Source organism: Lissotriton helveticus, chromosome 11 (assembly GCF_964261635.1).
Source record: "Lissotriton helveticus chromosome 11, aLisHel1.1, whole genome shotgun sequence".
NCBI classification, from domain to species: domain Eukaryota; kingdom Metazoa; phylum Chordata; class Amphibia; order Caudata; family Salamandridae; genus Lissotriton; species Lissotriton helveticus.
Window position 1 is genome coordinate 234,770,261 of NC_136072.1, and position 26,321 is coordinate 234,796,581.

Consider the following 26,321-nt stretch of genomic DNA (forward strand, 5'->3'; position numbering starts at 1 on the left):
TGTGTGTAGGGGTGTTTCTGCTGTATAGGAGGACTAGTCTCTGCCGGATATTTCCACCCCTATAGAGAAAAAAATCGAATTAGGGGGGCTAACTTAAAACCACCTATTGCTTCGGACATGGTCTTGAGCCCGCGTCTAGACTGCCTACCTAGTTATGTTATGTTACATACATTTGTATTGCGCACAGCTGCCCCAGCTAAGGGGCGTCCTGGCGCATGGCAGGTAATATGCAACACCTACAGGGAACACAACAGATAGAGAGACAAAGAGCTAGATTATTAAAACAAAAAGGTTTTTAAAGCTTTACGAAAAGCTAAAAGATCATCTAGTAGCCGCAACTCTACAGGAAGAGAGTTCCAAAGCTCGGCCGCTCTGACCCGGAAGGATCGGCCACCGACCCGACACAGCCTGTATCGGGGGATCACAGTGAGTGCTTGGCCCAAAGATCTCAAGGACCGGGTAGGCACATACCAGGACAGAAGGTCTGCAAGAATTTGAGGACCCCCTCCCCTCAAAATCCTGAACGCCAGACACAGCACTTTAAACTGGATTCTTGCCCTGATAGGCAACCAATGCAGTGACCTCAATGTGCCGGAGACGGAACTAGTTCGGGGTAAGCCAACAATGGCTCTCGCCGCGGCATTCTGAACGCGTTGGAGGCGGGTAACCTCAGCCAGATTGGACCCTACCAGGAGAGAACTTGCATAGTCCAGGCGAGATACCACAGTAGCCTGGACTATCAGCTGCCTGGTACGATGGTCAAAGAACTTCAGGATGGGACGCAGCGACCGTAGGATGCCAAAGCAACAGGCCGCGGTTTTCTTCGAATGGCCCACAAAACTGAGAGCGGGGTCCATCCATACTCCCAAGTTCTTTCATTCAGTGACCGGAAGGGGGGGCCGGCCCCAGCTCAGCGGGCCACCACCTGTCCCCCCATAGTTCCTCCCTCCTACCGACGATCATGATCTCCGTTTTCTTAGCGTTGAGCTGGAGACAGTTGTTCTTCATCCAGCTCGCCACCGCCCTAAGTCCACTCTGAAACCTGGGGGCATCCCGGTCCGCATCCCCGCTGATCGTAACCGCTAGCTGAGTGTCGTCGGCATATGAGACCATGGTCATGTCCCATTGCTTGACGACCTCAGCCAGCGGTCTCACGTAAAGATTAAACAACGTGGGACTCAGCGAGGAGCCTTGCGGCACCCCCTGTTTCAAAGGATGAAATTGGGACTGGAACGGTGGCACGGCAACGCTAAAGAAACGATCGTCTAGGAAGGACCGGAACCACTGGAGGGCAGGGCCGCCCAGCCCAATCTCCTCCAGGCGATGCAACAGGATGGGATGTGAGACAGTATCAAACGCGGCGCTCAGATCTAATAAAACGAGCGCCGCTGTCTGCCCCGCATCCATCACCGTGCGGAGATGTTCAGCCATGGAGAGAAGGGCGGTCTCCGTGCTGTGACCAGCACGGAACCCGTTCTGGGTGGGATCCAAGATATTAGCATGGATGAGGTGGGCCGAAAGAACTTTGTTGACATGGGCCTCCAACACTTTGGTCGGCCAAGGGAGCAGGGAGATAGGCCGATAGTTTTCAGGTTTATCTGGGTCCAGAGAAGGTTTCTTTAAAATGGGAGAAACCACCGCCCGCTTCCAGCTAGCGGGTACCGTGCCGGACTCCAGCGAGATGTTAATCAAGGAGTGTACCACGGCCCGTCCCACGAACGACTGATCTCTAAAAAGAGTCGAACTGAGCGGATCAGCGGGGGACCCCGATTTAACCTGCTGAGCCAGGAGGTCAAACCCTTCAGATGTCAACGGGGGCAGCACGTGCAAAACGGTATCTCCATAGATGTTAATCTAGTCGTCCTTCATTGCTAGCTTTGTATAGCAGTACGCAATCATTGAGGTTCTCTCTATTGGGTTTAATGGACTTGCTGAATTGGGATATATCTACTACCACAGGGGCTCAAGTTCTCGAGCAGTCAATGAACATGGAGAGGCAGGGGACAGGTGGGGGGAGGGCCCACTCCGATATTTTCTTTTCTGTGGAGAAGGTACTGTCCTCGAATTTGACCTTGATGGATGGACAGATCAGTTGCCAGTGCTTTAAATGGGAAAAAATAAGTGCAGGTTCTCATTAAAATGAGCTAGAGGTGTAGTGAGGGGGTGGGGTTAGGGGCGGGGCTAAGGGCAAGACATGATGATACTTAACTTCTATATTACTTGCAGCACATACCAAAACACATGAGAAATGTGTTTGTATGAACAAAGCAGGTTAACTCATTACACAAAATGGAAGAGAAATGCGATAATATGTTAATATTCCCTTTTTTTTGCTGTTTGGCACAATATTATATATTTTGGAGCTTGCGAGTAGGAAGAAACTGAAAATACCCCCACGTTGCACCAAAGCTCTTATGGCACCAAGCAAATGAAGCAACTCATCCTTATCCTCCCCAGAAGATATCTCTTGTCTCTTCCATCAATCTATCCATTCAGCCTTTCATCCTACCATTTACCTGCTGATGGCCACCATTTAACCTTTACATTCTATCGTCTATTCAGTCTTTCATCAATCATTCAATTTTTCACCATTCTGTCTATCCACCCTTAATATCAAAACCTATCCATCCATCTCCAAACCTATCCATTCATCCTTTTACACATCCATCTCTTTATCCACCCTTTCCCTCATCCATCAATGCTTTCGCTTATCCATCCATCAACTCCTCCCTCCTTTATTCTATCCACCCTTTCACTCAATCCCTCCTTTCACTCATCCATCATCTACCCTTTCATCCATCCTCCCTAGCTTTTATTCATCCATCTAAACTTTCACTTATCCACCCATTATCCGCCCTTTTATCCAATCATCCACCCTCTTTCACCCATGCATGCTTTCAATCATCCATCCATCTATACATCCACCCTTGCTCACTCATCCATCCACTCACTCATTCACTCACCCACCAACCCACCCTTTTACGTTATTTATGAATCTTTGTTGCAGAGCAGACATGTACAAACAAAGTGCCACACATTTTCTTTAAAATACCTCCTGAGAGTGTCTTGATTCTCTCTCTTTCTTTGCCTTTTTTCTTACAAAAACAGGCATACACAAAAGACTCGGGTATGATAAAAGCCATCTTTTCTCTTCACCTACCATGGCTTTTTTAATTGCCACCAGGTAAAGAAATGCAGAAAAACTACATGTCTGTATCTGAAAGAAGCTGAGTGGTGCCTGATCATGTCGCTCAGCTGTCTGTAGTGATGGGAAAGGTGAGCTATGCTATTCTTAGTGTCCTATGTGGCTGTGCTATGTGGTGTTGCTATATCCCTTGATGTGGAGTGTATGAGCTGGGAGTGTTTCTACTTTTGTATAGTTGAAGGGTCTTTCTAGTCTGATCAGTAACAAATATAGCTTCTGGTTTGTGTTTGAAGTTGTCAGGATATGGATGTGTGTGGTACCTTGTGTTGATCAGCTACTTGTTATGGTGGCAAAGATTAGACATACGATTCTTAGTGTCCTGTGTGGCTGACCTGTTTGGTGATACTATATGCCTTGATGAGCAATGGATGTGTGGTAAGTTTTCCATCTCTGAGTGTGTTCCTTCTTTAGTATGGTGGAAGTGTCTCAGTAGGCTAAGCTCCCAGTTTATGCATTTAATTGTCACAGGTAGGGAGGAGTGTAATATCTGGTGTTGTTCACTTGCCTATTTTTGTAGAGGGAAAGGTTAAATATAGTATCTTTAGTGTCTTGTGTGGCTCAGCTGTGTAGTTATACGTTAATTTGTTTGGAATGGATGAACATGATGTCTAGTATTGTCCAACTATGTGTCTCAGTAGTATGGCGAGTTCATTGGACCTAGGATTCATAGTGAGGTGTGTTACCTGTAACTTTGCTTCTTTCTATATGTAATCTGATGTAAATAAGTAAAGTAACCTGTGTTTGTACCTGTTTGCATGGACATTCTTCCGTGTAACACAATGTTTGTGCATGCGAAGAGCCCTTGTAATCTGCTGCAGTTGCGGTTTCCCAGATTTGCTAGAACTATTTGTGAATTCCAAAGCGAGGATACATTTCTGACTTAACTTGATGTTTGCAAATTGTTCTTTTGACATTACATCATGCGCAAAATGCTGGTGAACCAACGTGGCTATTGAATAATAAACACTGGTTGTTTAATCCTCCAAAACCAGGAAGGTCTTTAGAGGCCACATCTGTAATGAAAACTAATTTAGTTTTTGTTCTGATGATTAATCTGTTGCCTAGTTATTCAGTGTTTTACTTAGAATAATTGTGTACTGATGTACCTTCTAAAAGCTTTGAGCTGTACACATTTTTAGATTTCGTTTACATTTTACATTATTGAGAATCTATTGAAAATAAGCATTTACTGATTGAATTATGTTTTTTCTGTAGGCGTTTTGCACCTGACCTTTCTCAGGTGTGCTCCGTTGAAGACACACGATTACATTCACTCCAGATGTTGCCTATGTACAGGGCAGGTAAATGCAGAGACATATAAACCTATATTTTCATTGTTTTTTGTTAACACTTATACATATCGTCTTTGACTTGACTGTGCCATTTGATTCGAACGAGGAAATGTAATCACATAACTCATACAGTGAGTAAGCACGTGGGCACTTCCTTTGCATATAAAGATGTTCTGTTTAAGTAGTGGCATTTATATGAAAATATTCATACAGCCTGTTTACTTACAAGCAAAAACGATATTGTGCTTTCATTTTAAACACGAAGAACAGGATGCCTCCAAAACTGCCCAGGAAACAGTTCCGGAAGTGTGTAATATTTAACTGCTGAGGCATAGAAGTGTTTTAGAATAGCTAGACTCAGTGTGGCATCACCTGCATTCACCTTAAAAGAAAGGAATCAGAAGAAATATTGATTAGTGTGCTGCTCTTTAGAGCCAGGGTTTTCATTCACCAGGCCATATTTCCTGTAGTAATCCAGGAACAATAGTGCTGTGGCCCTCTAGTTAGCCAGATGATTTGATTTGCCTGGTGGACACTTCCCTGTTGCACCCCTTCACCCTCATATGTAACACAGAATTCACAGGGTTGAGTATGAGTAGAGTGCAACCCTTGTTTCCTCAATAGTTCATTATAAAAGCCCCCTTGCTTGGTACTCATGCTTGCGCCAGAGTAGATGGCAATAACCTGTACAGAAGCAGTCACACTTCCTAGTCCATGTGTATAACTTGCAATAGGGGCATAATTCCTAACTAAAACACTCAAAGAGCTGCCACCCATACGTCAGGTCCGCGAAAGCCTTACTTACGCTTTGCGCCAAAAAGAATCGCATGGGCAAAGCTAGCAAGTCACAGCTGGCTGACTATACTACTCATTGTTCTCAGGAAACCCAGGTTCATCTGATAAATTTGGAAAACAAATTAGTATTCCTATAATATTGCACTCTCTGGTCATACCGGCTCCCACTAACACTGTCCTCTTGTCATAGGTGGATGGAGTGACAGCCAGAAGTGTCTTCGCCTACTCTGGGTGGTTGTTCAGTAAGGAATTCATTAGCAACCACATAATGTGGCCCACTAATGTCCTCCAATGTGCTGTTACAGCCTGAAATTTCCGTCTAGAATAGGCAGGTGTATGGTAATAAATATGGGTGAGTGTCAATGGAATGGTCCTACTCCATCCACACACGTGAAGTTAATTCCTTTAAGAGGTAAGCAAATATTTCGTGAACCTCTGAGCAGTGCTATGCTTAATTAGAATAAAGTGAAAAAACGAAAATCTTTTGGCCACTCCACCGGCACGGTCAAAAGCTGGGGTGCTAAATACCAAGACTGGTTGTTTTTTCTTAAACCCTTTTTGTTTTCAGTAAGCAAAGAAACTCAGCAAGGTCAAGCAACACTTTACAATCTATCCCCCATGATGGGCATCACAGTTTTTCAAATATATTTAAAAGAAGTACAGTCCAGTCCACCCATTAGGGTCATATTCTCACATGGTGGTGCTTTTCTTCCTCTCGGCAACATTCTCAAAACAACATTATGGATTCTAAGGTTACTAGTTAGCAAGTCACATTGCTGTACCTCACAAAATACCAGATTAGTTTACCCCTGTGCCTCAAACATTTTCCACATTTTGGGGCATCCCCAACTCGTTATAAGCTGTTAGTTTGGGCAGCATAAGCCAGTCAATATTATTTCACCCAGAAGCTGTACACAATGTCACTTGATTGCCTCAGTGCCCGACAGTAACCCACCAGTCCCACCTGGCTACTGCGAATAATTACACCTACTCTTGATTTCACCTCATGCCTCAGTCTTTTACTACCACCCCCCTCGTTTTTAGGTCACTCTTGCAAAACAAAGCATTACATGATTTTTTTAAAATAAATCTCCACCCACAAATCACTTCATTTGTGACCTCCTTCACAAACTACACTTATGCGTCAATCCATGCGGGTTAAAAGGAGGAGTCTGGGATCGAAGAATGGATTTGCAGTTGGCCATGGATTTCAATAATGTTTTTACTTCATTTTCAATTCTTCAAGAATAAATGTTTGCAGCATGCTCTTCGACTCCCTGGGCACTGTCCATATAAGCACTGGACGCAAACGTTCTCATTAGAAGGATGTGTCTTACGCTTATTATAGATCCAATACCTTTCCCAATACCTTTCCCCATCCCAAACAGGCTGTCAATATGCTGTTATTCACCTCATTTGTGAACCCAGCAGTGAGAAGCAAAGCTTGTTATGTACTACTGTGACATAATGCTCAATTCCGGAGCCTGCCTACTTCAGTCCATGTTGGTGTATAAAATATCAAAATTTAAGAAGCCTGCTCACAGAAGTGGCCATAATTAGAACCCTTGTTCCTCATTAGCTGTCTCACAACTCCTCTGAAGCTACAGCCGCCATTTTGCTATTTCAATTTGAAAAAGTGGTGCCTTTGCGCGCTCCTAAGTAAAAAGGTATGTCTTTTCAACAGGTTGTTCTTTAACAGAAGATGAGAAAACATCACCTCCGAAAAAAGAGCTGCTGAGTCTCTTTTGTTTTTTCTCCATGCCACACGTTGGGTATCTTTACACAATCGGGAGGCAGCCCGAGTTGATTTCCACCTACCAGTATCCAGAGCGGTCCCAGCAGGCCGTTCTTACTCCACAGTTCCTGCACGTGATTACAAGGTAAGCTGCACTCTTTATCATTTGCATATCTGCAGTAACCCCCCTATAATCTGTGACTCCGCGATCAGGCATTTCTGGCTTTCTACCATTACACTTTGCATTTTGGGACTTGTAGTTTGCTAGTTTAATCATCCGCAGTCCAGCATGGTAAGTTCTGTTAGCTAAAAACTGTGTGGAGCCTTCACACAGGACACAGGGTAACTTGGAAGCTATACATTTAATTGCCTAGTTTGGAATGTTCTAATTAACATTCCTGAAGCCAGCCACTGTCACAAGGTTTCCTCAAGTCAATGTCTTCTTTGTTCAGCAGAGGAAATTCCTCGCAAACATGTGACTGCCTCTCTCTCTTCCATTTCCACTGTCCCCCGGCAGGGTCAGAATTATATTTGCTTTTATATTTCCTTGTCATCTAATTCGATTAATTATTGAAACAGGCCCTTAGTGGGTTAAGAGATCCAGAGCAGATGCGTGTGATCTAATTCTTGGGGATTTAGGAGGATTTGTATATTCAAGTATGATATCTGAAACCTTTGTAGATCCCTGAAGTAAATAGACACAATGGTTATAAAGTTACCTTCGAGATGTACTTGGTGGCTGTTTAGACTGGTTTGTTGACATTAGTATTTGTATAGAGCACATTATAGTGTGACCTCGTAAGGCCTCTGCCTTACCCATTGTATGCAGGCTGGAGCCTGAATGTAGGTTGAGATATGTGCCGAACAATATCTTACATGGGAAGAGTTGTGTGTCATGAGTGAGGGTCAGAGCTGGGCCTGTTATCCTTGTGGCGAGCCTAGCGTGCAGAGAGAGAACACCATACATGGCGACACTCCCAATTTACATAGAAGACACGAGATTTTTGCAGACAAAATTACACTATTTAGCTTAAAATCTACTTGACTTCGATATAAATCAACGGGAAAACTAATCCCTCCCATTTTTTTCTGAATCCTGCCTCTCAGATGTTCTGAAATTTTGGCATGCATGGTTAAGCGAAGAGATTACACAATCAAATGTATTCAAAAGTTTAGAATTTACGTTGCGATTCATAGCTCTGTGAGTCCTTTTAAATATATATGTTTGGTGTTTTGAATTCACTACCCAGTGTAATATGAACACTCGGGGGAATTTTTGCCATCTCATAATCTACATTTATTTCAGATAATGTCATTATTTGACCCGCCATTGTTTTCACCAATGTAATTAGTCAAACATAAAACATTCTTAGTTTAAATGTTACTTTTTATTTTAATAAAACTACGTTTTGATGCATAAAATGTTTATAAAACCTGGACTGTTTTGAAATGTCTTTTAGGTTGGTCATAGGATACATAGGATACATACAGCATGTAATTTTCCAGGCAATCAAATGCTTCACCAATGATGCTGGCGCACTTTTTTTTCTTTTTATTTACCGCTCCGAGATAGATCAGTAAGGAAAAAAAAACATTGCAAAAGCTATTTATTTTTCCAAAAGCTAGTGGGAGAAGCAACACTGAGGATATAGCTATGGGAAAACAACATGGAGAGCGAATGTATGATGTTACAACGCGGTCTTTACACAGCGTTGTAATGGCCATGTTGTAAAAGTATCGCGGTGTAAAGAACGCGTTGTAATGGATGTCTCCCTGGAGAGCAGAGTAAGGAGGACACGGGTGAGTGCATTGTGGAGGGAGAGAAAAGCACAAAGGTGAGAAACCGCACTGTGAAGTGTGAATGAAGCACACAGGCAAAAGAGTGCAAAGTGGGGAACTGAGGGGAAGTATGACGAGAGAGAACAACACAAGCACGGGTGGGGGTGAGAAGCACATGAGAGATTGCTGGAAAAGACATCCATCCTTGTGGTGTGCTCATGCACAAAGAAAAAAGTAGTTGTCTAAGTGTGAGCAGTGGAAGGACACAGGTAATGCTCCGGAGGGGGGACAGGAGGGGGCGGGGACAGACACAAGATAGACATGGCAAGCCATCGAATAAGAAGGAAGCAATTGAGCATGAACAGAGTGCCAACCAATGGTAAACAATGATCTGGATTTATGCCCAGTGTAAAATGTGGTATGTTGATAATTGGTCTTTTGCTACTAGACAGCTACGCAGTCTGGTAGACTCGACCTAAAGAAAACTGTTGTTACTTAGAACCACTATAAAAGTAAGCATGTCAAAAGTCCTAGCCAGTGCAACCTGTGTAAGAAATATGTCTGTAGAGCTCAACAATATCAGCTACAATCCACCCTTTCTTTAGATTTCATCAGGAATTAAATGCATACTTAGGAACGGTTACTTGTAAATTTCCTGGCAAGATGAATATCGCTGTGGTGATGGGTGATGTTTTAAAGTAACCTTGTTTTGGTTCAGTAGCCGTTTTAAAGTAACCTTGTTTTGGTTCAGTAGCCACACTATTGCCCAAACCGGGAAGGCAGATTACAGAGGAATTATGATCGCGGACATTACTAATACTGTCAGTATAGCTATTCATGATGTCACAGGCCCCATTATAGTGGGATCAGTGCAGTTTGTTGCTTGTCAATCCACAGAAGCAAGAGCAGGACATCTATTACAATATGGAAGATGGTGAGTTCAGTTAACAACTTCACCCGGACTGCGGGCCCCAACATTTTGCTGTATGTCCAAAAGGTATTTTGGTCTATAAAAGAACCGCAAAGGAACTGCGTCAACTCCATTTTGGGACTCTGTTGTAAAAAGGTCTCACAAGGATTGTTCCAACTAGAGACTCAGACCTAAAATTAACAGTAACACAATCACTATTATCCAGTTTAGGAATTTTACCAATCCATGCTACTCTTTGTACCATATTGATGTCTCTATGTAAAGTAGACAAGTCCGTCAGCCATAACCGAACCAGTGAGGGACCTTATTAAGCAATTGATCATACCTTACCAGGGGCCAAGGAAGGGACACTATTAGAAACTGGGTTTCTGGTTGGCAGAGGTATGCATCCTGTAGAAGCAGGAACGACATTGCTAGTCAGGGTAATTCAGATACACACCATAAATTAACCTGTGCTTACCCTCTGGGAGCTTGGCACAGAGCAGGCCGGTTTAATTTAAGAGGTAATGTGTAAAGTATTTGTACAACACTCCAAACAGTAGCATAGTGAAAACACCACAAAATAACTGCATACCAGTTTAGAAAAATATCTTATGTGTTTAAAAACAAAACAAGACAAAGTGGCAAAAATCCAATAAGTATAACCGGAGTTATGAATGTTGAAAGATTAAATGAAAATATAGTGTTTAAAACATGAACCGTTGCTATCTGGTCACTCTAGACTGGGACAAATCAGAAAGTTCAGGCCGACTGCGATGGATCGTGGGTCGGATACAGGGACCAGCCTTGACCCTCTAAAAAGTCACTTAGATGCATCTTCGACGGAGCTGAGATGCAGGAAGCAAAAGGCGCTGCTTCGAAGTACAGGATTGTAGGTGATGCGTTATTGTTGAGCCGTGCAAATGAAAGATGCATTGTCATTGAACCGCAGGATGTAGGCACTGCGTTGGGAGCTGGAAGGAATGCCCTGCGTAGTGGATGAGGGCATGGCTTCGGTCCTTGCGGTAGCTGCATGTGTCGCTGGAGATGCGCCGGTTCCAATCGGCGCACCATTGCCGATGCATGGATTCTGGCAGTTGCAGCACTTTATAGCAACTTCCAGTTGCCCAGGACTCTATTGGCACCACTTGGCAGGGCAAGACCTGCAGCAAGCAAAGTCAAGGTTCTGTTGCAGGCGGATGAAAAGTTTTTGATGTCCCTGAAGCTTAGAACTGGGGGTAAGTCAGTATGCCCTTGCAGTCATGCTGGATTCAAGTGAGGTAAGAACTGCCACTCTGCTGGACTGTTGCTCTGGAAGAACTGCTTTTCAGCTATGCTGCCCTGCCGACAGCTACCCTCTCCCCTGGCAGTCCTTGTAACTGCACAGCCGTCCTTCCTCCCGACAGAGTTCTTCACAGGTCCAGTAGTGGACTGAAGTGGTAGGGTCAGAGACCCAGTACTTCTACCCAGTTGATCCTTTGAAGTGTAGGTGACTTCAAAAGAGAAGCTTTGAAGTGCACAGTGGTCCTCCCTCCCAGCTCTGGGTTCAGACTCACTCCAGCGGGGTATGCAGCCCTTTGTGTGGGGACAGGACACAGCCTATTCAGGTGTAAGTGTCAGCTCTTCCCTCTCATCCTGCCCAGGATGGCCCATCAGGATGCTGATGGCACATCAGTTACACCTAAGCTCCCCTTGTGTGTGACTGTCCAGCTGTCACCCACCCCAGACATGTATTGGAGACAGGCTGTAGTCTGTAGACTTCCTAAAGCCAACCAACCGTTCTTTCAACTTTCCAAGCATAAGATGAACAGAATTAAGGTCCCCGATAGGCATAGCAGGTTCAAGTTGGTTTTTCCTCTTTGAAGTGCTCTGTGATGTTGAGGGACTTGACCCTGTTTTTGGCACCTCCATTAAAAAGAGGTACCACACCTTTTGTTTTTTTAGCCGTGGGTTAGATACACAGAGAATCAGAACTCTTATCCGTGCCCTGAGAGTCTGCCGCTTCTATATTAGCAGGCAAATCTGAGACACAGGGATTATCCCTACTAGCCCATGAAGCCTCCCTGCCAGGGCATGAATCCACTGATTGTAGTGCACGGGGCAAATTAAAGGCCTTAACATCGCTTTGAATTGTACAACTATGGAATCCCTATATTAGTCCCTGTGACATTGTTTGTCTGCATAGTGACTGCTTCAAGCTCATGCTCGATATCCCCCATAGCATTATATAGGAATTTGGCAATCTAATTAGAAGTGGATCCTTACCTGTTGGCAGGCTGCATGCCTTCCTTTTCACCATATACCCTAAATAATGGGCACATTTAGCACAGTTAGTCAACTTATGTAAGATGGCCATTGGGACCAAGAAGGGTGGCCCATCCTAGCCTCTTCCTGGCTCTAAGGGGAAAGATGGGCCAACTCTCGTCCTGGCATGTGCCCAGATGCATCTCGCAGGGCAGAAACAGGCTTTTAAAGTGCTGACTGGTGATGGATCGCTCCCCGGCTCAATGTGGGTTCTGGGGCTTGAAGTCCTGCCCCTGCTGCGGCGTCTCCTCAGCATCTCGTCCTCTGCTGTTTTACTCCCCTGCCTCCTCACAATGGGGGTTCTGGGGTTTGAAGACCTGCCCTCGCTGTGGTGTCTCCCCTGCGCGTCCTAATGTAATACTGCAGCTCGTTCTTGCATAATTTTGGGTCACTATGAATCTGCATTAAATTTGATAGCCCAGAGTATGGTCTCACTTACTCATGACTTAGGAGACCAAAACTTTGGTACTGTTCCACTTCTGACTGGATTGATAGATTCATATAAAAGGCTGATTCCAGTTATAAAGAGAGTTGACTTGACATAGATTAATCTATGAGGCTTTGATAGGATCTTTGATTTACTGTACAAGATTACTGTATGCAGTGTTTTGATTTTCATTGTACCCTACAACTGGCTTATTCATATGCAAACAATATACATGATTTGTTTGTATCTCCTTGTGTACACCGTTCCTCCTTTTTGTTATGAATTTATTTGATTAGTCATATGTGTTGGCTTGGGATTAACTCCCTTTAATAGCAAGTAATCAAAATCAAAATTTCTTTATTCGGTTTCCATGGCCAAAGAAACCATAAAAGTTCATATTTCCAAATCACATACATTGGTAAAAATGTATACAAGTTTTAAAAGAACCAGAACACCATCATAAAATATCTTAATTCATCAAACATAGTGATTAAAACCATTCGTAGGGTCGTTTAAGTGATGGATCGCTTCCCGTCTCAATGTGGGTTCTGGGGCTTGAAGTCCTGCCCCTGCTGCGGCGTCTCCTCAGCATCTCGTCCTCTGCTCATAGTGATTAAAACCATTCGTAGGGTCGTTTAGTGCAGACCTAGAGCACAGTATAGCATATTGGGATGTCTATGACACTATTCCTATTATAGGTTTGTCCTATGTCTAATACAGAACTTAAAAAATGTAACAATGTTTGTCACCATACATTCTGTCTCCATGAGTTGCAACACAATAAGGGCAGGACGACATTGGCGAAAACCTAAATTTTTTAAAATTGGAATTATCCAGTGCTTTCTCGGTTCTTTATCAAATTTACAAAAAAGAACCACATGGATTAAGGATTGAGTTGATATATCATCTCAGGGACAAGGTATTAGCAGCTTTGACCAATCATTAATTCTGGGAAAGGTAACCAATCGATGGAAAATATTCAGCCTGAAACGAGTCAGCAGAAACCTTTCGTAGCCACTCAGATTACAGATTAAATAGGGCTGTATGGCCATGGTAGATTGAATCAGCATTGAGTGTTGAACTGGAATTTTTTTAACCTCAGTAGCCAGGCGCAGTTCTTCCAGATGAGTCAAACATAGCTTTTTCAGCCCTTTTCTTGATATCTCTACGATAAGTGGGGGGTTATGGTAATATCTTTCTAAACCCAAATCATACATAAACCTTTTGACATAAAGGAGCCAACCAATCTTGTATGAATTTTCGAGTGGGAGACAGTCATTTAGTATGCCTTGTTTAAAAACTGTCTTTGTGGAAGACCAAAGGCGATGCCACAGGAGAATCGATTGCATTTTTACAATATCAGTGATATATGGCAGACCTAACTCTAGGTGGCAGCTAAAAGTCGAGGTACCTCGCGGAACAGCGAGGAGGAACCTCAAGAAACTGTTCACTTTTTGAAGGGCTTCCACCTGACCAAAACGCCACACCTCTGCTCCGTAGATGGCTGTGCTGATGCATTTTGCCTGGTAAATTTGAATCAACTCCGCTGGTGGTCTTTTACCAAGCCTCTGCGTGAAACTTACTAAAGCAGAGGTAGACCTTATGAATAACAACGTTCTAACCTCAATTGCTTTCCTCCATGTGGACTTATCATCTATTAAAATTCCTAGATAGGGATAGTTCAAGTTCAAGTTCATACATTTATAAAGCGCACTACTCACCCAGAGGGTCTCAAGGCGCTGGAGGGAGTGGTTTACTGTTTATCGAATAGCCATGTTTTCAGTTCTTTTCTGAAGGAGATGTGATTCTGAGTACGGCGGAGGTGGGTGGGGAGTGAGTTCCAGGTCTTGGCAGCCAGGAAGGAGAAGGATCTGCCACCCATGGTGGTTTTTCGGATGCGCGGGACTGCGGCGAGGGCTTGATTGGATGATCTTAGTTGGCGGGTGGGATAGTAGAAGGACAGTCGGGTGTTGAGGCATTCGGGTCCTAAATTATAAAGGGCCTTGTGTGCGTGGGTAAGAAGGCGGAAAGTAATTCTTTTGTTGACGGGGAGCCAGTGGAGGTTTTTTAAGTGACCGGTGATGTGCTCTTGGCGCGGGATGTCTAATATGAGTCTCGCTGATGCGTTTTGGATGCGCTGGAGCTTTTTCTGCAATTTTGTTGTAATTCCGGCGTAGAGTGTGTTGCCATAGTCCAGTCGACTTGTGACCAGTGCATGGGTGACAGTCTTTCTTGTTTCGAGGGGGATCCAGCGGAAGATCTTTTTGAGAATGCGAAGGACGTTGAAGCAGGAGGACGATACGGCGTTGACTTGTCTGGACATTGAGAGAGAGGAGTCTAGAATGAAGCCAAGGTTACGTGCATGGTCTGTGGGTGTGGGTGCTGATCCCAAAGCGGAAGGCCACCAAGAGTCGTCCCAAGCTGAGGGGGAGGATCCTAGGATGAGCACCTCCGTTTTGTCTGAGTTGAGTTTTAAGCGGCTCTGTTTCATCCATTCGGCTACTTCTTTCATACCTTCGTGAAGGTTGTTTTTGGCGGTGTTGGGGTCTTTGGTGAGGGAAAGGATTAGCTGGGTGTCGTCGGCGTAGGAGATGATGTTGAGGTTGTGTTGACGTGCGATGGAGGCGAGGGGACTCATGTAGACGTTGAAGAGGGTGGGACTGAGTGAGGAGCCTTGAGGTACGCCGCAGATGACTTCGGTGGGCTCTGAGTAGAAAGGGGGGAGTCGGACTCTCTGGGTTCTCCTGGCTAGGAACGAGATGATCCAGTCCAGGGCTTTTCCTTGTATGCCGATGTTGTTGAGGCGTTGTATGAGGGTGTTGTGACAGACAGTGTCGAAGGCGGCGGAGAGGTCAAGTAGAATGAGGGCCACTGTTTCACCGTTGTCCAGGAGTGCTCGGATGTCGTCGGTCGCTGCAATGAGGGCGGTTTCGGTGCTGTGTTTTGCTCGAAAGCCGTTCTGTGAGGGATCCAGGGAGTTGTTTGATTCAAGGAAGGCTGCGAGTTGGCTGTTGACGGCTTTCTCGATGACTTTGGCCGGGAAAGGGAGGAGGGAAATGGGTCGGTAGTTTTTCAGATCTGAGGGGTCAGCTGTTGGTTTTTTCAGAAGGGCGCTGAGTTCGGCGTGTTTCCATATTTCTGGGAAGGTGGCGGAGTTGAAGGAGCAGTTAATGACATCGCGGAGTTGGGGAGCGATGATGGAGTCAGCTTTGTTGAAGATGTAGTGGGGACAGGGGTCAGAAGGTGAGCCAGAGTGGATTGAGTTCATGAGGCGAGTGGTGTCTTCAATGGTGATTGGCTTCCAGGAGTTGAGGTAGTTAGTTGGGGGGGTGGGATCAGAAGGGGGTGGGGTGAGTTGGTCATTGGGAGTATTCTTGAAGCTGTTGTGGATGTCGGCAATTTTGTTGTAGAAGAAGGAGGATAGCGCATCGCAGAGGTCTTGGGAATTAGTGATGTCGTTGGATGCTGCGGGAGGGTTGGTGAATTCTTTGACGATATTGAAGAGTTCCTTGCTGTTATGAGAATTGTTGTCGAGACGGTCCTTAAATGCAGATTTCTTGGCGGATCGAATCAGTTGGTGGTGTTTGCGGGTGGCTGTCTTGAGGGAGGCCATGTTGTCTGAGGTGGGTTCTTTTCTCCAATTCTTCTCCAGGGCGCGGCATGTCTTCTTGGATTTTTTAAGGTCATCATTGAACCAGGGAGCTTTTTTGCTGGATAATTTCGACTGGTGTTTTTTCAGGGGAGCTAGTTCATCTGCACTGTGGGTAATCCATTGTCTGAGGTTGGTGGCCGCTAGGTCTGGGTCCGTTGCTAGGGTGGGAGTGTTTTGGCTGAGTGATGTGAGGAGTTGGTCGGTGGTGATTTTGTTCCATTTTCTTCGGGGGATGGGTTGTGGGCGGTTGTGGGTCAGGGCTGTTTTGTAGCTGAAGTGAACACAGCTGTGATCCGTCCAGTGGAGAGCTGTAGTGCGATCGAAGGAGATGTGCTTGCTGGAGGTGAAGATAGGGTCGAGCGTGTGTCCGGCTATGTGAGTGGGGGTGTCAACAAGTTGTTTGAGTCCGAGATTGGACAGGTTGTCCAGAAGGGAGGTGGTGTTGTTGTCGAGAATGTTGTCAAGGTGGTAGTTGAGGTCTCCTAGAAGAATGTAGTTCTCGGAGGCGAGGGCGTGCGGGCTGACGAAGTCAGTGATGTCGTCGCTGAATTGAGATCGGGTGCCTGGGGGCCTGTAAATGAGGGTTCCTCTAAGTGTGGTCCTGGGGTCGGTGTGGATCTGAAAGTGGAGGTGTTCGGCGGTTGCAAGATTGACGTCGGAGCTGGTCGTAATTTTGATGGTGTTTCTATGGACGATGGCGATGCCTCCTCCAGTTTGACCGGTGCGGTCTTTTCGTATGATCTTGTAGGTGTCCGGTATGGCTATGGCGATGTCGGGGGCAGAAGATGCATTCATCCATGTTTCGGTAAGGAAGGCGATGTCAGGTGACGCAGTGTCGATTAGGTCCCAGAGTTCGGTTGCATGTCTGTGGACCGAGCGGGTGTTCAGTAGGATGCATTTCAAGTTGTTGGGTTCGGAGCTGTGTGTGGAGGAAGTGTGTTTGGTGAGGGTTCTGATGCAGTTGAACTTACAGGAGAGGCAGTAGAATGGGCCGTGAGTACGTCCTGGGGTAGCTTCACAGCAAAGTGGGGTGCGTCCGGCGTTGAGGGCGAGGAGAGTGGCGGCATCATAGATTATTCTGGGGGGTTGGGTGCGGCGTGGAGCAGGGGAACGGGCGCTGGGCGCGGTCCAGGCACGGACGGGCGCAGACGGGCTTACCTTTGGCGCACCTTCGGCGCGCGATCGCTGCGCGTAAACGCTGCGCGCAAAGGGCATCTGTCATAAGTGGATGGAGGAGAGGGGAGGGGCGAGGGCGGGGCAGCTGGGAGGCGGGAGCGTGGTGGGGAACTGGGCTGGGGGTTAAACAACAAACAACAAAATGGCTGCGAGCCAAAAGTCTAACACGAACAGATTAGGGCACAACCTGAGTTAGGCTAGGGAAAGGGCAATGGCGCCAGCACAATCAACCCAAAATCGCTTACACAGTTTCAAGGCAGAAAGCACAGTTGATTGGTGAATAAATGCGCACTGTGGCAGTATAGCGCTCTGAAATGATCCAAACACCTGTGTAGCGCTACGAAAATTAAACAACACTCTAGCACACGTGAAAGTGGCAGTAGTGCGAGCAGAGCGCTACTTCAATTAATCAGTCACGCACAAAATAAAGCAGCAGTAGTGCGAGCAGAGCGGGACCCAAATGAAATCAGTAGGATAGGTGTTAGTATTCTCTACCTTGATATTATTGATGAAGATATCCTTCTTTTTCTTGTGCCTTGGCCCTGAGGTCATTATGAAAGTTTTTTTAATGTTAATTTTCAGATCTAAATTGGACATGTAAGTGTTGTACCTATTGAGCGAACGTTGGTGTTCCAGGGGAGTACGTGCAATGATTACAGCATCGTCCGCGTAGAGTAGAGCAGGTATTGGGCGTTTGTGGAGTTGGGGTAGGTCCTGGCACCCTTCCAGCATGGCTTGTTCTAGGCCATTAGTATAAAGTGTAAAAAGGAAGGGCGCTAGGACACAGCCCTGCCTAACACCCCTCTCAACCCTAAATGGCGCCGTCAATTCCCCGCCCACACCAAACCTCACCCTTGCCGTGGCATTTGAATACAGTTCACGTAGGAAATTAACCAAAGAAAGCTCAATTCCCATATCTGTTAAAATGCCCCTCAATTTCAAATGGCTTACGCAGTCGTAGGCAGATGGTAAATCTACGTAAGCCATATACAGATTCCCTCCCTTTACGTTCCATATTTACCCATTAAAAGGGTCAAATTGAGGGCTTGCTCGATGGTACCCATACCCTCCCAGAACCCGAATTGAAGGTCTGACAATATTTTAATATCGTCAGCCCATTGTTGTAGGTACTCAAAATTAATACGCCTCACAACTTTGCCCAAAGAATCTAATAACGATATTGGGTGATAGCAATGTGGCCTTTGACGATCTCCTTTTTTAAATACCGGGACCAGGATTGAGTCTGACCATGATTCCATCAGCCCCACTGTGCAAGTGGCTTCCAGTATCCTGACTAATATTGGCGAGTAGCTTTATATCCAAATAAAACCACTAATAATTCCCTTACTAGCAACTTATCCTATATACTTTTAAAAAGTTGGAATTTTCTTGCCATAGCAATTTGGTAACTTACCTGACTCTGCATTACATGGCTGGGTGTGGGTGACAGTTGGGTTTTGTCTGTTCCTCCTAGACAGCCACACACAGTGGTAAGCTTAGTTGTGACTGGATAGGCCATCACTGACAGGAAGGAATTGGAGGAGCTGGGCCCAGCTCCATTTAGACTTGAATAGACTGTGACCTGCCACCACATAAAGGGCCGCGTAGCCCCGGTAGTTAGTCTGGAGCTAGGGCCAGGGCAAGGAAGGCAGGGCATCTGAGGACTTCAAATGCATGCCTCTAGAAGGTTCTCCCAACTTCAAAGGCACAACTGGGTATAAATACTAGACCTCTTATACCACCACTTTAGTACATTTCTGGACCTGTCAATACTCTGCCAGGAAGAAGGACTGCTATGCTGCTGAAAGGACTGACACTCTGCTAGACTGCTGCTCTGATGGTACTGCTGCCCTTCTGTGCTGACCTGCTGCCCTCTTGCTGGGTGTGAAGGACTGCACCTGCATTTCCTGAACCAAGAACCCAGAGTGACTCCAAAGGCTAGTTGGCTGGCCTCCTGATCTGAAGCCTCAGGGACACAACAAACTTCCACCAAACTTGCACCTATACCTGGACTCTGCCATCTGTGAGTCTACATTGCCAAGTGGTGCCAACCCAGTCCTGAACCCTTGGAAGTGGGCTTAAGATACTCTGCCATCCTCTCCTCTGTTGTAGGGCGCAAAAAAACAAGCAGAACTGATTCATCGCCACTGCTGCATGGATTTCGACCCATCGCAAAGACCTAGATTGCATGCCAGCCCTTAGTAACTGATGCATCATCCCTTCTGCATGATGCAGCCTTGGCGCAGGCCCTCACATCTCTTGTTGACAGAAGCCTCGATGACGACAAAATCCACATTGCAGCCTTGCAGCACCTATTAATCACCCAGACTGCGCTCTGCGCTTTGATACCGGACTGCGCATGGCAAGGCACATGAACGGGATCCCTGAAAACGACGCAGGACCCTGCGTTGCAGCCTCGCTGCATCTTGGAACAGGTTAGTGGTACGAGTAACATTGAGATATTTGAAGAGTAGAATTCTAGCACTGAGAGTAACTTTGCCATTCTTCTCTTTATAGCATAGTAAATTTATAAATGGAGTCACAGTATTGAAACATCGTTCCTTTGGTACAGAATTCATTTTCAAACCAGGTTATTTCCTAGGAACGTTTATTGATCAACAAATGGTAGCGGACCCATTTGGCCCACAAAAAACTTCGCCAAACTTGCTGTTGTTTCTCCTCCTCATTTTGAGTTGGTAGGTTTTGGCTGTTGAAGCCTCAGCCCGTAGATTCCCCTGACCAGATGGTTTATTTGCCACAACATTGATAGCTCAAAGTGGCAGATGCCCCACCCTACTAAGAGTGGAATGTCGTACACTGATTTTTCTTGCTTATAGCCTCCATGAGAGGCATTACCGACCTGGGTAGGAAAAGTGAGAAGTGTTCGTGTATTGCTTTGCCCTCCCAAATAATAGAAAATACTGCCCTCCCACACGTAGGCACAAACATGGCGAAGCAATAAAAACACCATCAGAAAAGGGATTTCACGCTTATAAAATGAGACAGATCAAAGGCTGTTCTCAGAATAAGGCATGGGGTTTTATTTGTGCAACACTCTCTAACAAAAAGGCTTTCCCAGATGTCAAATGAACAACAATCAAATGTGTGTGCGTATATATGTATATATATATTCACTGAAAAAAACATAGGTTTCAGGCGTTATATAGTTAGGAATTAGCTTTTAAAAACCTTTGAAATTCACTCAAAAAACTATAAGTTTTATGGGTGTTATAGTTAGCTGGACATTTCACTCATACAAAACCATTGAAATTGCTCCTATATAGTTAGTTGTACTAACTATATTTCGCGCACCCGCAATCCACTGCTGATGATGTCACATATTAGATCATTCATGACATGGTCAGTGACATCACTGATGACATCTCAAATGACATCACTGATGACATTACTGATGACATCATCCAGTGAATGTGGTTTGCTTCGTTATTTAAATATGCATTATATATATATAGCAATTTGCATTGAAGAATGAGTGGATATATATAAATAAATATTTGGATGGAGGATTTAGTAGCAGTGTAATTGACTGTTTACTTGACCAATTTATAATGTCTCACTAAATATAGTGGATAGTGACTAAACTGTGTGAATATCTGTATCACTTTGTCAGTTGTTCGGTGGGGTGTGTGTGACTGTCCAAAGATGTGTGAATAGTTGATTCAGTAGATATATGAAGTTAAAACTACATGTTCTAACAGTTTGGGTGAGTGAATCTCTTTATGGGTGTGGTGATGAGCAAATATATTTCTCAATGGTACACTTCCAACAAACTAGAAAAATAAAAGGCAGTGTATGTGCAGTTGTTGTATATAAATAAGTATACATAAGACTCAATGATTGTGTGAGTGACTGTATGGATAACTGTATACTTGTAATAATGATTTTATAATTCACTAAATATGACTTACTATCTAAATGAATAGAAGTGGTGTTTGTATAAGTGTTTTGCTAAGTAAATATGTAAGTATGATCCATTGTTTGCATAAGTGAGTAGGATGACTTCATATGTGAATAGGATGCGTGCTGTTTAATGTCGATATAGGTGTATAAGTATGTTTGATAGTGTTCTATTGTTCATTGACAGCATGTATGAGTGAATCCATAGGTAAGTGATTAGATGTGTGTATACATCTATGAATCACTGAGTGCATTTTTAGATACTTGTATTGCTGTGACAATGGATTCAAATATGATACTCTGTATTTTACAAAGAGTGATGACAAATTGTAATAGTGTATGAAAAGGTGTATGTGATTGTCACGTGGATGATGTCATCAGTGATGTCATTTGAGATGTCATCAGTGATGTCACTGACCATGTCATGAAGGATCTAATATGTGACCTCATCAGCAGTGGATTGCGGGTGCGCGAAATATAGTTAGTACAACTAACTATATAGGAGCAATTTCAATGGTTTTGTATGAGTGAAATGTCCAGCTAACTATAACACCCCTAAAACGTATAGTTTTTTCAGTGAATTTCAAAGGTTTTTTAAATGCTAATTCCTAACTATATAAGGCCTGAAACCTATGTTTTTTTCAGTGAATTTGCAAGGTTTTTTAAATGCTAATTCCTAACTATATAAGGCCTGAAACCTATGTTTTTTTCAGTGAATTTCAAAGGTTTTTAAATGCTAATTCCTAACTATATAAGGCCTGAAACCTATGGTTTTTTCAGTGAATTTCAAAGGTTTTTTAAATGCTAATTCCTAACTATATAAGTCCTGAAACCTATGGTTTTTTCAGTGAATTCGCAAGGTTTTTTAAATTCTAATTCTATTAGCGGATAACGTTTTTATATATTCAAACTTTTTTTATGCTAATTCTTAACTATATAAGGCCTGAAACCTATGGTTTTTTCAGTGAATTCTAAAGGTTTTTTAAATGCTAATTCTATTAGCGGATAACGTTAAAATATATTAATATCCTAGTGGGACCACCTGAGCAGCCCTAGGGGGTCAGGGTGTTTCTACCCTGCCCCCTTTTTGTGTTCTACACGTTTGTTTTTCTGCTTTCTTGTGCCTCAGTCTACTAAGACCCAAGATGGATGCCAACACTTCCTGGTTTGAAGTGTTGACAGCCAATGAGCATGCAGCTTTCTCGTGGAGGCATGCTGATTGGCTTTCACTGTCTGTCAACACTAGCGCAAGATGGATGCCAACACCTCCTGGTTAGAAGTGTTGACAGCCAATGACCATGCAGCTTTCTCGGGAAGGCATGCTGATTGGCTGCCACTGTCTGTCAACACTCCAAACCAGGAAGTGTTGGCAGCCATCTTGTGTCTTGTTAGAACCAAGGCACAAGAAAGCAGTGAAACAAAGGTGTGAAACTTGCAAAGGGGCCAGAGTAGAAGCACCCTGACCCCCTAGGCCTGCTCAGGGGGTCCCACAAGAACCCCCAAGGCAAAAATTAAAAACAAATGTGTACGGTACGCGTACCCCGCGACTATTAAAAAAAAAAATGGTTTGTTTTTTTGCCTTGGTGGTCCTTGTTGGACCCCCTGAGCAGGGGTCAGGGTGCTTCTACACTGCCCCCTTTTTGAGTTCTACACATTTGTTTTTCTGCTTTACTGTACCTCACTCTAACGAGGCACAAGATGTCTGTCCACAATTTCTGTTTTAGAGTGTTGACAGACAGTGGCAGCCAATCAGCATGCAGCTCGTGCACGTAGGGGTACGCGTACCGGTAAGCTTAGGGTGAGCTGCTATAGATATATATGTGTTTTTGAAGTTAATTTTCATAAAAACCACTGGAGCAATTTTCACCAAACATAGCAAAGGCACATCTGCGTACCAATCCCTACAATTTTCCCAAGTTTGGTGTAATTCCGTTCAGCGGTTCGGGCTGTAGACTCGTCAGACCGTCCTATGGAAATTAACATGGGGAAAACACGTTTGGGACCCCCCTTTTTTCTCAGACACCTCAGACCCCACTTCACGAATCCCCCCGAAACTTCCAGGGAAGGAGCGCAGCGGAGCTGGCCAAAATTTTGGAAAATTACACGCAAATTCCTCAACCGGCACCAAAGTTATTCCCAATAGAATGTAGCGGATTTCCTATGGTAGCCAATCCTAACTATATATACCTACTGGCTATCGCCAGTAGGTAATATATATATATATATATATATATATATATATATATATATATATATATATAACCTACTGGCGGTCGCCAGTAGGTAGTTATAGTTAGGACCTAGTTTCCATAGGAAATCCGCAACATTCTATTGGGAATAACTTTGGCCCTGGTGGACAAATGTTTGCGAATTTCTCAAAGAAGATGGCTAGGTCCGCTGCGCTCATTCTGTGAAAGTTTTGGGGGGATTGGTGAAGTGGGGGCTGAGATAAAAGGGGGGTCCCAAAACGTGTTTTTCCCATGTTATTTTCCATAGGACGTTTAGACACGGCTACAGCTCGAACGGCTGAATGGATTTAAGAGAAATCTGGTAGAAAGGTAGAGTGTGGGTCGCAGATCACGCTTTTGTTTAAATGGTGTAAATTCATTCAGTAGTTGCTGAGAAAATTAAAGTTGAAATCAGTTATATATCTATAAGCGCGCACGGGTGCGCACACCTATGCGGGTGTGCGCGAGCGGCATTGTGATTTGCTGTTTAACGTCTGTCAACATTCGATTCGGAGGAAATCAGGAAGTGTTGTCCGCCATTTTGTTAGTGCGAGTGAATATATTGTACAGAACAAAGGGTTAGAACATGGAAAGGGGGGAAGGTAGAGATTGTCTGGCCGGGTAGGTTTTCTAAGGGGGTACAGTATGGACCCTGAACGCGAAAAGACCATTTTTTTTTGGGGAGAAAACATTTGCGGGGTGCATGCATTTGGTCGCGCACCCCTATTTACAAGACTGTGAAAAACTATAGTGGTGAGAATGGAAAGGGAGCAGGGTGGAGAGTGTTTGATTTCGTAGGTTTCTTGAGGGGTTTATTAAGGATGACGAAAGTCTAAAAGTAGCTTTTTTTCGCAAATAAGTTACGAGGTGCGCGCACTCGGTCGCGCACGGCGATCAAAAAACATATATATATATATATATTACCTACTGGCGGTCGCCAGTAGGTATATATAGTTAGGATTTTTTCTCTATGGGATTTTTGAAAATTCTATGTCTAATAACTTTTGCGTTTGTGGACGGAATTGGCTGAAATTTTCAGGAAAATGGAACATTTTGTTTCTGAGCAGCCCCTGAAAATTTGGGGGGGTTCGTCAAGGGGGGGCCGAGAAAAAAGGGGGGTCCCAAAACGCGTTTTTCCCATGTTAATTTCCATAGGGCGGTTGGCCTCACTTTTAGCCCGAACGGCTGAATGGATTTGCATGAAACTTGGCAAAATTGTAGGGACTGTTAGCCCGATGTGCCTTTGCTAGGTCTTAATATATGTGCTCCAGTGGATTTTGATAAATTAACGTTCAAAAAAATATATATATCTGTAACAGCGCTCCGGGTAGCGCTCCGGTTCGCGTACTTGACGCGTAACGGAACTTCGCGACGCGAAGCTGATTGGCTCTCCGGTGTCTGTCAACATTCTAAACAGTCCGGAGCGGCCGCCATCTTGTCTCTCGGTAGGATCGAGAGACAAGAGGAGGCCAAAACAAAGGGGAGCGCCCGGTACGCTTTTGTGCAATGGGCGGTGGTAATCTAAATGATGAGGGGGGGGGGCAACGTTCAAAGCACATCACCGTGTATAAACACGAAAATGTTTTTATCTACCACGTACTTGACTTATCTCTCTGAGATGCATTCCCTTGTGTTTCGGCAATGGTAGTCTGTTCATTACATAGATCGCCCGAGGGCGGTAGTACAGACCGCGCGTAGGAAAGGGTCAAAAGCCAGGGGTATAGGAGTATGTAACAAGCGAGCCATTTAATTGAAAAAACTAAACGTGACAAACGGTTGCAGGATCAGTGAAGGTTGATTTTATAATTGAAAGTATAACAGGATCAGTTACAATAAAATCGTCCATACGCACACCATGGGCGAGTATCATGGGTAACATTACTTCGAAGCTTTATTAATACAATAATCAATAATGAAAAATCGACATCAATAGGGTTGTCCGTATGCCCAGTCAGTACCCTTCCCCGCCCGCCATGTGCACAAAGACCGCATACATCCCCCATAACGTCAAGGCTAAGTAACTAGAGCGTCATAAGGAGTTGCAAGTCGCTCCCATACTGGCGGCATTTTGGTCGAGGCCAGGCAGGTTCAGAGTATAGTTCAATGTCTCCAATAAGTAGCAGCAGGACCAGAATCCCTTTCGGCAGTTCAAAAAGTTTGTTAGCGCCAACAGAAAGAACAGGCAGCATGAACCATGACTCAAAGGCGAGGGAGGCAAAATCTTCCCTACCGGGTCACGCTGAGGTCCCACCGGAGCTGATCAAGTTGGCAGTCTACAGTGTCTCTTAGTAATTCGGACAAAAACTGGCGTCAGCATGAAAGCACTACCATCCTGTGACAATGTTGTGGCCAATTTCGGAGAGCGGGACAGCAGGCATATCCCTCCGCCGATGCACTGAATCAGCCTCCCTCACGGCACCAGATGTGGATAAGGCGGCGGACACCCGTGGCAGCGGTATATCCAAGGGGGATAGTCGAGCAACAGTGGCGGTTGCCCCCATCGGAAGCCCGTGGGAGTCGAGGGCCAACGACTCTCGTAGAACCTTTAAAACTGAGAGGACATCTTCAAGAGTGGGGCTCATGCCCGAGCAGGCAAGCATTCGAGTTCCAGGGTAGTCCAGAGTCGTTCTAGTGGACCAGGCCCAAATCCGGGGAGTCGGACGCCATTTTGAGCGTTCCGCAGCAACAGCCGCTCTTCACCCCGGCCACCGGAGCGGGTCCCCGGCCATCCAACCGAGTGGAACGCCAATGGCAGTCATGGTGCAGCTGACCGGGGAGTGAAACGCTAAGGGTCGCCCTGCTGCAGCTGACCGCGGGGACGGGCCTTGGCGCGTGGTGTCGCCCCCGGGCTATTTGCACAACGGTCCTCCACCCCTAGGCCGCCACCTATGCTACCTCGA

The 26,321-nt window shown here is 45.0% G+C and overlaps 1 protein-coding gene across 1 annotated transcript in view; it reads left to right on the forward strand.

Moving 5' to 3' along the window:
* Nucleotides 1-26,321, forward strand: part of HPS3 (HPS3 biogenesis of lysosomal organelles complex 2 subunit 1) — a 356,110-nt gene that overhangs the window by 110,040 nt on the left and 219,749 nt on the right. The window contains exons 4-5 of the mRNA XM_078668013.1: nt 4,421-4,506; nt 6,977-7,172. Coding sequence (XP_078524139.1) covers nt 4,421-4,506; nt 6,977-7,172 — 282 coding nt within the window. The remainder of the gene's footprint in view (nt 1-4,420; nt 4,507-6,976; nt 7,173-26,321) is intronic.